The following is a 13,434-nucleotide window of genomic DNA, read 5'->3' on the forward strand; positions in this document are numbered from 1 at the left end:
GTCAGGAAGAGGAGAGAGTGTGTTTTGTGTGTTCATGTGCGTTACGTAAGCAGATGTCTGTATTCTGTGGGCGGTTGTAGTATTTATCACGCTGCTTTCGGTTCCTTCTGTCCTGCAGAATGCAGAAACTAAACTAAAGAGAGTGTGAATGTGTAAAAGTGATTGAATGCCAACCCAAGTACTTTGCCTTCAAATGTGGTTTTGTGGTGTGAGGCACCAAACAGTCACTGAAACCTGCCACTTTGTTCAGTGTTCAGACAAAGGATTTAGTGCTTTCTGTGAACCATACTTATTCACAATTATTCATACCACCTATAACACTGTGCAGTTAGTCAGTTCCCATATGACTCACTCTGGAAGTACAGACACATTTTGGGTGGGCGATATAACATTGAATGTGACGATATTGATATTAAGATGCCTGCAAACTGCCATCCAGGCCTATTGAAAATGCTGTGTACTACCTCCTGCTGCGTGTAGTTTCATTCAACACCTACATGACTGGTTTTACTATTGATTTAACAGATAAGAGCCTCACTGTTTTCTGATGTCACTCAATAAATGCAATAAAATGTATTCTTTCTTTTTAAAGTGTCCAATTGATGCACTGACAAAACTTGCAAAATGTGCAGTTAAGATAGTTTTATGGGAATATTTAAGCTCTTCAAGTGATTAATCTGCCTTTATATAGGCTTAACACTTTTGTAATTTCATAGATTTGTATTCATATTCAGTGCCTCACAATAAAAGCTCCTTGAAAGCTTGTCACATACATCGCAACAGTGTTAAAGCTGTCACTACATTAATTTATCCTTCAGTGTCTCAATACATAATGATTATTCAGACTCTTGTAGTTGGACAAGTAACAATTAAAAGGTTGATAAGTTTAATATTAAAATGTAATGTGAGGGTAAAGGCTGCGGAAGTTGATATTATGTGATGTTGATTACTTGTGCCTAGTGAAGGAGCTTTTGTTAACAACTGCATTATCTTGAATTAATCATGTTTCATTTAGATTGTATGATAGTTGAAGAAAGTCTAATATCAACATAATGAAAATACCAGGAAGTGCATGAATAATGTTTTTAATTTAGTAATTTATTTCCATACTGTATGGAAATACCTTATTTTGAAAACCGGACATGGTCACATGTCTTTTTTTGTATTATTCTTTACACTTGTTAAAGCACTTTGTAACTTGTTTTTGAAAAGTTCTCTACAAATAAGGATTATTATTATTATATATTATTATCCTCGAGCTAAATTCATCAAGTACGAACTAATTTGATAAATAATGTTGTATGTGGTTCTCGTATGGCGTTACATGAAGACTTCACAGCCTCTCTTCAGGTAGGACTCTCATACCGCAACACTTGTTTTTGTAAAGAGAGTAACTGACAGCATAAAGTCGCTAACCTGCCTGTCAGCTCGCTTTGGTCTGTTTCAGTTACCATAATGGCTTGAATACGAGTGAACTCCAAATGTAGGTGTGGCTAGCTTAATCGCCTTATCAGAAACGAGTGACAGAAACAATCACTCAACATTCTTTTTATGGAACATTTTCAAAATTATAAAAGTCCAGCACAGTGTACATCCCTAGTTTTAATAGCATCACCCATCACTGTGTTAGAACTGTAGCTTTATGAATCACTAACCAGCTTGTGCAGATTAAACTATACTGATGAGATGGAGAGTCAAGTCCTCTATTATTAAACATTGTTCAAAGACCTTCCTTCACAGTAAATCGTTGGAAACATTTCAATAGTTTGGCGTGAAGTCTACACATCTAAGAATCTAGATGTCTCGAATCTAAGGATGCGAGAGTAAAGGATTGTATGCATGTTTGAAGGTAGATTTTTAGAGTCTGCTGTTGACTTTCCATGTCCATCTCCAGGAACTGAGAGAGCGCGTGCTGCGTGGTAAATACAGGATTCCTTTCTACATGTCCACGGACTGCGAGAACTTGCTGAAAAAGTTCCTCATCCTGAACCCCTCCAAAAGAGGCAGCCTGGAGGTACACTGCATTGACATTGCATCTCACCATAATTTTCAAAATAAAACACATATAGGACCCCTTACATTTAACTTGATAGAACTTGCAGACTTAAACCACAATTCTTCATCTCCTAATAACTTAACCTGTAAATGTTTATCCGCTAATGTAATGGTGTATGTAGAACCAGCATGCAAGACTACACTGTATTATACCTGGACTTGCTTCACATCCTTTATGTGAGTTTGTTGCTGCTGAAGTGTGAAGTGCTTTTTAAAGGCATACTAAAGTAAATACTAGTTAAGTTACTAAATTAAGTTGCGCTAAAGGTAATTGAAGGTGGCTAGTTTTGAATGGAAGATATTACTCTTTCGCTGAGTAACAGGTGTCACCTGCCGTATGATTTCCTTTAACATTTTGGATTCAAAACGTACCCTTAATTGTAGCTTGTGCCGGTCTGCTCTGTAAAAACACAAAAAGAAGACTTTAGCTTTAGTGTTAGAATTCAGTCCTGTGACTGTTTCATTTACACCTACCTTAAAGTTCATGTACAGTGCGTATACACGTCTAAGCAACAGATTGATGTGGTACAGTTTTGCTATGCTGTGATTCTAGACTTTTACCCTTCAAATGCTGTTTGAATCTGTGTAACCTAGCATATTAAAGATAAAATACACCTGGCTATTCTGATTAAACAGAATAATTGTCAAGATTAGTTGATTAAACAAATTAATAATGCCAAATCAATTTGTTGTCTTTAGCTGACTTCTGCATCCTTTTCCATTGCTGAGTTGTCTTGACTCATCGCTTTATCTCTTTACCTTCTCTCCTCTCCCTTCATTTCTTAACCTTTCCTTCCTCGTTGCTTTTTACCCCTCTGTTGTCTTTTACATATCTTGTCTCCCTGTATCTGTCTGTTTGCCTTGCTCCCAGCAGCAGATAATGAGGGACCGGTGGATGAATGTGGGCCATGAGGACGAGGAACTTAAACCCTACATCGAACCCGTGCCAGATTATAAGGACCCCAGGAGGACAGGTACGCATAGAAACACACTCAAAAATGATAGATTAGTTTCTTGCTTTCCCCAAGCACAGGTACACATGAGTACTGATGTTCGTTTTCTCCACTCGCACACAAGGATCGTTTATCTTAAGGAGAATTGTGGGCCAGCGTGAAGCTCACCATTCTAATTATACACTGGATTTGTGTTTGCAGACATGATGCTGCAGATGGGATTCTCTCAGGAGGAGATCCAGGACTCGCTGGTGAACCAGAAGTACAATGATGTGATGGCTGCATATCTGCTACTGGACTTGAGGCACTGTGAGGTACACAGTTTCTCTCTCACACCCACACACCTTCAATTTACATAGGACCGTGCCAGTTGTTATTGGTTTGCAGGACTTCCCTTATCTTATAGTTACACTGATGTTTTACAGTAAACTGTCAAACTAACCAGCTCTTGTGAGATCATCATTATGTACAAGAAAAAAAGAGGGCTTCACTTTCATTTAGCATTCAACCTGTCAGAACATACATTTTGACAGCATATGTGCATGCTCAAAACACTTAAGAATTCTCATAACAGTACCGTGTATTTTTAGTTTTTTGTGTGTGTGTGTTGTGCTCACACCACACCGTCTCTCTGCATCTCCTCCTGGTACTTGCGTATTCATATTTCTTTGTGTTTGTTTTTGTTTGTTTTTTTTTTCTCAGCTGGATGAAATTGGCATCAAGCTCCGGCCAGGAAGTGATGTAAGCAACATAAACGCCCCCTTCCCACCTCACAAGGTACAATGAGAACACATATCTTCTGCTAACATATACTGAGGTCTCCCAACGGCAGCCAGTGACACAAGAACACTGACCTGACTTCATGCTTTTGAACAAAAACACTCAATCTGCTTTGACCTAGGTAGATTGTACCCTACATTACATATCAACTACTGCAGCCAGTGCCTTCCCCGGATGCGTGAATTTGACGGTGTTGTGGGTTTCATGTGTGAATGGTGCTATAGATTAACAGCGGCTGTAAATGCAGCTCTTCTGCCAGCATACTTACATCCCAGTGTGTGTCCATCTTGCCTTTCTAAGGTACAGCGCAGTGTGTCGTCCATCCAGAAGCCTCAGAACCGCAGAACCACCGAGCAGGGTGAGATTGTGTGTGTGTGTGTGTGTCGGAGGAGAAGGGGGCAAAGCTTGTGTGTGAGGGGTTAGGGGGGGAAAAGGTGGACAAACTGATCGTACAAAATAAGTGGTTACATGTTTTAACTGGGATGGTCTCCACTCCTGCCACACTGAAGCAGGTGTTAAATAATTTAATATAAGACGCAGGCTTCAAATGCTGTGAAAAGGGTAAAAAGTTCCGAAATAGTTTTAGAAATATTGCATTTTTTTCAAAATAACATTCATTTTGTGAACACCTGTGCACAAGTTGTGAAAAGAAGTAAAGAAAAGCAAGAGAGATGGGCTGGGTGATGTTGATGTGCAGTAGACTGGAGGGAGGGAGGTAGTTGATTGGAGGGTTAGTAGAAGCCACAAAAAAGGAGAATGATTTCTATTAAAACTGATGCACTCCCTCTTTTTCAAGGCTCCTCCTACTCCAAGAGAGGGGGCCAAGCAGACAACCGGACTGCGGGGGAGGATTCTGGGAGGAAAGGTTCATCAGGCAGCTCCACTACCAAGGTGCCGGCCAGCCCCCTGTCCACCTCAGACCGGAAGAAGAGCGCCACACCCTCCACCGTGAGACCAAACACCCCCACACTACTAAAACACATCAATCAGTACATTAGCACATTATGATTCCCACATCACCAGAATTATCAAATATTGCCAATTACAGACACGGAAACAAATCACACATTGCAGGTGTAGTGAACAAACAGCGTTTCCATATTTTGGAGAAATTCAAAAGCTAACTTTCACTTGGAAAGTCATTGTTGCTCTTTAGTGCAAGTTAGAGTCAACCATATTTTATCTTATGCTGTGGTCCAAAGATCAGAACAACTGCTAGTTACTAATTAAGCTAATTAAATTGTGCATCGTGTTCAAGGTTATCTCACAGCGGCATTACAGTTTAGTGATGTCAGTTTCTGGACTATTGTCATGTTGTTTCTATCTTTGTGTGAGGTGAAACTCTTTTCAGAACAGGCATTAAGAAAAGCACAGGTGTTAGTACTGACATAAGCGATGGCTCCGTTCAATTCAAGTGTTCCAGTAAGCCGTGACAGTGAGCCAGCATGCACAGAACAGGATCCTGAGACCGGAGCAGCTAAATGAAATTCAGCCATCGTTCATTTATTTAGTTTAGCTCATTAATTTAGTATTTACACCTACTATGACATGTCAAAATGCCCTTTTCATTTTCTCTGTATCACCCAGCTCCGTCACCCACTCACCTGTTGAGAACCACTAAGGCTGTATTAAAACTTGCTCAACAAGTGCCTGTCAACTGTGTGAGCTTACGAAGTACTGTAAAACGGATGAAAATATGTGGTCTGACCACATGTTGTATCAGTCTTAATTCAAACTCAGTGTCAGTCTCGTAACTGAAATGCTTTCATAGATTTTATGTAGAATTCAGTTAGTGATATTTTAAGTCCCTACACACCCCTAGTTCACCTGCGCGGCTGGTTTCAGTTTCAGTTTTGTCATGCCCTGTTAGGGTGGGATAACTGAGACTGTTATATTTTTATTGTGGACTTCGATTATGACATTGTGTAATTCCAAGTGTAGCTCGACCGGAGCAGATGACAAATCTGTGAGGGTAATGGAAAACACCTGTATTGCCCCTTATTTTTTAAATTATAATTCAAGAATACTAAGGTGAAAATAAAATAGTCTTCTGATTGTATGAGATGGTTTTTGACAGGCTGCAGAAAAATTAATTTGTTATACTCTTAAGGTGATTTAATTTAGATTTAGATTTAATTTAAGGTAATAAAAAAATTTGCCCAAGGCTTGTTCAATGCTATTAACAGTAAGAATTGGTCACCTTTAATGTAATTTCTCCATCCTCCGTCCAATGCACTGATCTCTCTTTATCTCTAAGTCTGTCCGCAGTCTTAAACATTTCAACATTTCTAACATTGTTCTTATTTTCTTCCTCTCTCCCTTCAGAATAGCATCCTGTCGACCGGTACTGGTCGCAGCCGGAATTCTCCTCTGACTGAGCGAGCCACGCTGGGCCAGGGCATCCAGAACGGCAAGGACAGGTACACAAACACATAAATACACACGCACAATGTACAAAGAGATGTTTTCAAAAAAGATGAGGGTGTGCAGTCACGCACAGTCGTTCTCATGCACACTCTTTCCCTCGTCACTGGCAACCCAAGTAGTTCCTCGCTAACACACAAATAATACAAACGCACTCACCATGGTTTTGTGAATGAATGGTCCCACAGCTGTCTCGGTGACTGAATCCCAGACCTTGGCTGGTACTTTCCTGAGCTTTGCCAGCTGGCTCAGGGAAGCCCACAGCTTTCACCCAGGGTGGGGTGAGACCTCTTGGACAAGGAAATCAGGCTCTCTTGGGAATTTAGGCCAAACCTCCGGTAGATTACAGATTACCCGTGATGGTCTGATGGAGGCCTGCCAGTCAGAGCAGAGGGCATGCACACCTGCATTAACATATAAACATGCAGGTTTACAAATGCTGACACACAGCGACCTCAAGGCATTTCCTTCTTTTTGCTCTTTTCCTTAAATAAAAAATAAAAGCTTTTGCTCAATGTCAAACCAGGGGTAGAGGCTTTGGCAAAACTCGACAAAGGGCAATAATCTTAAAGTAATAAAAGACAAAAAGCAGGATTTCTTTTCAACTGTTCTTTTATTGGATTGGTTCATATTGGAGTTGCTTGGTCATGGAGTTTTTAGTCTGTATTTCAAGGCACTTAAAAAACATCTCAGATTTAAGTCACCTGTGTCGTCGAATTTGTCAAACGGGAGTTAAAGCCTGAATACACCTCATGCACCTCCACATGTACAACCAAGCGCACATTACTCATGCTTAACCAGCCATATGCTTTGTGTGCTTTCTCATGAGCATTAAACATTATGCCAAACCATAATCTCAACTATGATGCATTGTTCATTGTCATTACTGCTTTATTACTTGTTCATGTATCGGTCTCAAATGGCCTCCTCGTTCCCGACATAGTGCCCTACATATAAATAAAAATGATTGAACTGAATCCATGTTCAGGCTGTAAGGTCTGATAAGTTTCTTTAAGGCTATAAGCACTACATGGTGACGATGTGGTCATTTGAGACAACATTGTAAATGTAAATGCTCCGTACTTGTATAGCGCCTTTCTAGTCTTGGGTTTGTTTGATTTTTAGTACTGTAGGTCTATGCGCTATGCTAGGCTCTGCTAACTTAGTGGTTGTCATCTGCTTTGATTATAAAGTTGCTTTATTTGATCATCATTAATGCTTTGAAGTTTGGCCTTTTATACTTGTTACACCCCCACCCCCCAATTCTCCCTTTTCCCTTCATGTCCTTTTCTAATTTTCTTCGTTTGGTGTTATTTCATATGCGTCTGAGCTCTTGTCCCTCTGGATCTTGAGTCACTCACATTGTCTTGGCACGTCCTTTCTTTTCCTTTCTCCAGCTTCCTTTTTTTCCTTCCTGTCATTCATATTAATCTTTCTTCTCTTTCTTTTTGTCCCCCCTCTCTCTAAGGAGATTAGGAAGACTTGTGATGGAATATTAACTCTTAGTGGCTCTATATGGTCCCTGTACTTGCCTCTTAATAGGCTTACACACACCAAAATACACACTGAGGCTGTGCACACACAAACTCACACACGAGCTTTGACATACATGTCACACATGCTGAAACTCTTGCCACACACTGGGTTGTCCAGTGAATGCAGTTATTTTTCCATCACTAACCGTACTAATCCCTGTCAGAAAGAGGGTGGGTGTTTCTCTCAGCTCTGTGTTTGTTTTCTGTGTAATTAGCAGCTGTTTGTTCGACCTCCTATAAATGTGTGTCTCTCTCCCTCTCCGTGTTTCTGTGGTACCACTCTGCCCTGTCTCTTACTGTGTTTGTTTCTGTGCGTGGATAAAGTCAAGATAGAGCTGTCTGTGATGTGCAGAGCTTTGTGGCCTGTAGCAACCTTGCTGATTAACAGAAGGTTCAGGAAATAGCCAGTGTTGTTTTGCTTGAGTAATTAAATAAAACTCAGGAAGAAACTCTGTACCTTACCTGCCAATTATGACCTGGAGAAAAAGAAAGCATAAGCTAATTAGTTTTAATGTAGATTTAAACTAATCTGAACTGATAACTTTCTTGAATAATTGATTCAGCATTTAGCCTAATGTCTGAAAATACGGAAAAATGGCAATCAGCCCAAGGTGACATCATGAAAATGCTTATTTTGTCCGAGCAGCAGTCTAAATCTCAAATGTATTCAATTTACTATCATGGGAGACTCAGAAAGCAGCCAATTTTTCACACTTGAGAAGCTGAACTTAGTTTATTTCCATGGCATTTTAGTTTAAAAAAGACAAACAATTTATTATCAGAATTGATACTAATTAATCAACTAATTGTCTCAGCTCTTGTGTCTAGCCTCTTAGATCCCATTCTTAACAAAATAAATCCACACCACACTGTTTTTGGCTAGATTTGCTTGTAGCTTCCTTGTCAGGAGGTTGGACAGATGCCATGGCAGTTTCACCATGAGCCATGTTGATTAGATATGCATAACATGTAGACCTGCTGAGTCAAATGAGCGGACCAGTAAAATACTGAGGTGTCTGATTTGCTGAGTTTGGTTGCTTTGTCTTGAGTGTTCTTAGCAAGTAGTAGTTAAAGTTGGTCTTCTGTGCCAGGTACAAGTTACATCAAGGGAAAAAGGCAGAAGAACACAGTCAGCCTCTGATTGTGTGATTGCTTTTTGTTAAATCACAATGGAGCGCAGCTAGCGGCAAAAGAGACTTCCTTGCTCGATGTCCTTTTTTCTGTTTTCTGTCTCTTTTTGTCTCCACTTCCTCTCTTCTTCCACTGCTGTTCTCTGTGCTCGTCCCTCCTTCCTCCCACCTCCCTCTCTTAATGTGTTTGATAAGTGCTGCTTCTAACCATGCTCCACCTCACCTCCCCGTCCACCCACACACAAACCCCGCCCGGTGAATGTATGTGACTGTGTGTATGTCATGCGCAAATGCATGTTTGATTGTGTGACTCTTTGGTGCGTTTGTCCTGTGTCTGTCACGTTTGTGGGTGTGTCTGCATATTTGTGTGTGTGTGTGTGTGTGTGTTGGGCGGGGCACTCCTCCTGTTCCTCCCCCTCCCATCAGCCTAAACACTCCGGGCTCCCGTGCCTCCACTGCGTCGGCTGCTGCCGTCCTCTCCTCCTCCTCCTCGCGTCCCCGCCACCACAAGTCCCTGTCCTCCTCCAATCATCCATGCCCCTCTGACCTGCACGCACCACGGCCCAGGCAAGTCTCCCTCTCACTCACTCACTCACTCACTCCCACACACAAACACAGATCCCTCAACCCCTTTCAGCATATACCACTTTACTCAGCACAGATCATCATCCTTCCTGCAAGAACTCGATGGACAAAAAGGAAAAAGCAGAGATGAACAAAGGCCAGAGTGATTTGTTGGCTCTGAACGCTTCCACCACTGCTAGATTAAAGGGACAGCACCACCTTTTTTTTGGGTGGGGGGGGGAAATTGTTGAATCCAAGAGAAGTTAAGAAGCCTGACCTGTGAAAATTATACATTTCTGTTCAGTTATTTTTACATGATGGGAGCATGTTTACAGTTTTATAAACATATGCAGTTTAAATCTACTTCCTTCCTTGACAATATTTTTTCCCTCATGCCAAGCCAGAAACAGGAAGTAAAGTTGGCATTAGTGTAGCCGAAAAGAAACTGCATGATGCAACAGAGAAGTGCTGATCTGAGTATGTATATTTATTTATTTACCATTATAACCATGGGGGTAAAACCAACTATTGTACACTCACCAGTTACTTGGCAACAGCCAGGGAGTAGACTGTGCAGCTCAGAAAGCTAAAATCAGTGCGGAGATGTTGACATATCTTGTCTTTGGCCAATCAGGCATCTCAAACCTCAAATTACCCCAGTGGACCGTAACGGAAGAACAAGATGGGCAGGTTTTTTTTTTTTTTTTCTTGTTTTGTTTTCTGGCAGGAAATAAAAACAAAGTCATTCAGAGAAGAGACATTTATGGACCAATAGGAATGGGGTTTCAACACACATACAGGTCTCAGTAGCTAATAAACTGTGTGCAGGCCAGCCCTTTATATAAGTGTATGGTTGTGTGGTATGCTGTCTAATTCAAAGGAATAAAATAAGTAAAACAAGTTGAACAGGATGGCATTTCCTAGAAACTTTCTGTTGACATTGCTGGGATAGTGTGTGCCATATACTGTCATCTTATGCATTTAAAGAATGGTCCGAGGGTTATGAAAAGATCAAAATCTTCAAAGTATAACAAAATCCCACCCTCGATTAAGGCCATCAGGGACACAGTGTCAACACACTTGTGAACTGTAGCTTAAAAGCCAAGGGACAGACAGTGCAGCAGTGTTATTGAAGGAAATGAACCACATTATTCAGCATCTAAAATGACTAATATTGACATTTATAAGCTGTACAGACTTCTAGAGATGACCGGTTAACTAGACTGCACAATGCCATTACTGCTTCTGTGTGTCAAAGGTCTGGATGTTGGACAGCATTACAGTCATATCGTTTGAAGAAAGTGGCCGTTACTGCTTAATGCAAATAAGAGCTTTAAATGAAATCTATTATGACTGCATGCAAAGGCGTTCTCCGTCGGTACAGTAATTACACTTGTCATAATCATAAATCACAAGTACTGAAGGAAACAATCCACATTATTCAGCATTGAAAATAACCAATGAAGACATTTACCAAACTATTGAATTTTTATGTGCCCAAACAAAACCAGTCTATTCCTGAATACCTGATCAACAGAGTTTCATAAAGTGCCTATTAGGGAGCAGCATTAGCGCAGTCAGTGGGGACTTTGCTCGGGAGCCAAAGGGTCGCTGGTTCTGGTTCAGCAAGAAGGAGGTTTCATCATCAGATTGTCTGGGCTTTAATAACTACTGATGCATAAACCTGCCTCTCCGAGCCTCACTCACCTGTGTAGTCCACTTGGGGAGAACCAGACATAATGCAGATGTAATACTTGTGTTGATGCATGTTTCTGTGAAAATGTGTTTGTATAACCTGTTGCAAGTATAGATATTTTAATACTGGCATCCTGTGTTTGTCGACAAAAGGATTTTCCCTGGCGTGTACAAGTGAATTGTAAAGCAGTGGAGTCCCTTTAAAGGTTCCCACAGCCTCTGGTTGTGTGTTCTCAAAGGTTAAGTGTTCTGTCACACAGCCTCAATCTGCTATGTAAACCCAGCTCAGTTATGAAGTCGCCTGGGAAAACCCCGTCTTCATCTATACTGTGACATGTCTCTCTGAATGAATGAAATGGAGCCATGACCTGACCATGACTTGTTGGTCATCTCTGTGTGTGTGTCTGTGTGTGTGCTTGGGTTTGTGTTTGCTGCTTTGTTGTCCAGCTCGCCTGCTTGACAGTGTCCGTTTCAGGGGCTTCTTTGATATTTTGAGTTTTTGTACTCCCTCCCCTGTTCCTTAGCTACCTTAAATACTGTCAGAGGCTGAACTGATATGCCATTTTGCACAGACAGAGAACCCCCCCTTTTTTGTGACAGTTGTCTAGTGGGGAGGAAGAAAAGCTCCCACAAATGTCAGGCTAAAATTCAAGCAGAGCAAATGTCAAGGTGGCCCCTCCGGCTGTACGTGGTTTTGTCTGCTCTATGTTGAAGTCTTGTTCTGTTGCATGCGTCGTTCAGCAGTGAGCTTGGGCTGTTCAGAACCTGGTTGGGAACGCTGGAGAGAAGGTACCGCTCCAACACATAGACTGTAACCTGAGTTAGGAATAGGCACCTTTTCTCAGAACATAGACTGTGCCCTGAAGTCCCACCCATTCCTGCTCTATCCAGCTGTCTCCAATTACCCTTCTGAAAAAAACCTTGCAAATACCATTCTCATGAATATACATTACTTTCAGCAGCCTGTTTTACTGCTTGAGTATTCATATATTGTAATGAAGCAAGCGATGCTACACGTAAGCAGCTCCACATTTGTGTGAAGTAGAGGACCAGTCTACTATACGCAAATCAGGTTTACCCATAATGAAAATCATATAGCTGCACTATGGAGACAGGATTGACCTGCGTCCTGCCTTATAACACGCCTTCTTTAGATGCTCAGTCTGTCACTACTCTTTCCCTTAAATCTGAACGTGACAGTAGAAATGCTCTTTGTTGAAACATAAACATAGCTGAAACATTACAGCTTGTTTCCTCTTAGTAAAAATGTAGACCTTCCCTGTCATCTTCATAACCATAATATGTCACTCTGGTCCCCACCAATCTGTCTGGCCCATCCTTTCTTTCCTTGCTCATGTATCCGTAGAAGAGCTCTGTGTTTGTGTGTGTGTGTAGGCATATTTCGTCCTCGGTGCACAACTTGAACACATCCACATCAAATGAACCGGGTGTGTTTTAAGCTGTTCATCACGCAGCTAGACTGTTAAACTGGACTGAAAAGCCTCTTTTCTTTGTGGAATGTTGAGTGTATTAGAGGTCTGCATGGGACTGTTTCTTTTTCAATCCCTCTCTCAGATGACTTTTGACCATTACCGCTTGCTCTGAGCAGATGGGCCATTCAAGTCCCGCCACGCGCTCTTGAAGTGATGTTGAAAATTTGTCTGTCCCATCCCACAGACAAAACGACACATGCAAACCTTAAAAACAGATAATAGTTATTCAGCTATCATTTTTTATATATATATATATGAAAATATGACTTGTATAATATCAACCCACATTAGAGCCATTAACCATCTCCTTTAAGCTTTTGTGTTAAGTGGTATCCCAGTCCCATTGCAGCCCTCTACGGTGGATTGTCCATTTGTGTTAAGTTCTGTATATATTCCACTCAACCCGTGTGTGTGTGTGTGTGTGTGTGTGTGTGTGAGAGAGCTGTAAGCTTGTGATGCTTTGCCCTACGGACGCGGCAAAGAGGATTAACTGTGTGTATCTGCGCGTGTGTTGTGTGCGTGTCACTGACCTGATGTGGCCCTAAATATTGACAGGGCTGACTTAAAGGATTATATGAAACATCAGAGCGAGCAGACGTTGTTCAGACATAGATACTTGTATGACCTTACACTGTGTGTGGTAAGTAGTACATTAGAAGGAAGTGATTTTCTTCTATTAATGTTTGTCTAACTGTATGTTCCTCTCCCGCACCCCTCCTAACTCCCACCCCCTCTTTCTTTCCACTTCTCTCCTCACCTGTTGCCTCACCTCACGTTGTTCATCTACCTCTTGCCTCTTCTTTCC

At 41.3% G+C, this 13,434-nt stretch overlaps 1 protein-coding gene across 5 annotated transcripts in view; it reads left to right on the plus strand.

Annotated features, from left to right (window-relative positions):
* The window catches only part of mark2b (MAP/microtubule affinity-regulating kinase 2b), a 55,834-nt gene that overhangs the window by 30,128 nt on the left and 12,272 nt on the right, over positions 1–13,434 (plus strand). For 4 of the 5 annotated variants that reach the window (XM_046063943.1, XM_046063944.1, XM_046063945.1 and 1 more), the window contains exons 10-17: positions 1,895–2,014; positions 2,927–3,029; positions 3,210–3,322; positions 3,711–3,749; positions 4,089–4,146; positions 4,585–4,736; positions 6,114–6,208; positions 9,304–9,444. In XM_046063943.1, coding sequence (XP_045919899.1) covers positions 1,895–2,014; positions 2,927–3,029; positions 3,210–3,322; positions 3,711–3,749; positions 4,089–4,146; positions 4,585–4,736; positions 6,114–6,208; positions 9,304–9,444 — 821 coding nt within the window. The remainder of the gene's footprint in view (positions 1–1,894; positions 2,015–2,926; positions 3,030–3,209; positions 3,323–3,710; positions 3,750–4,088; positions 4,147–4,584; positions 4,737–6,113; positions 6,209–9,303; positions 9,445–13,434) is intronic. The other variant, XM_046063947.1, reaches the window with a different exon arrangement.

Source organism: Micropterus dolomieu, linkage group LG12 (assembly GCF_021292245.1).
Source record: "Micropterus dolomieu isolate WLL.071019.BEF.003 ecotype Adirondacks linkage group LG12, ASM2129224v1, whole genome shotgun sequence".
In the NCBI taxonomy this organism is placed as follows: Eukaryota; Metazoa; Chordata; class Actinopteri; order Centrarchiformes; family Centrarchidae; genus Micropterus; species Micropterus dolomieu.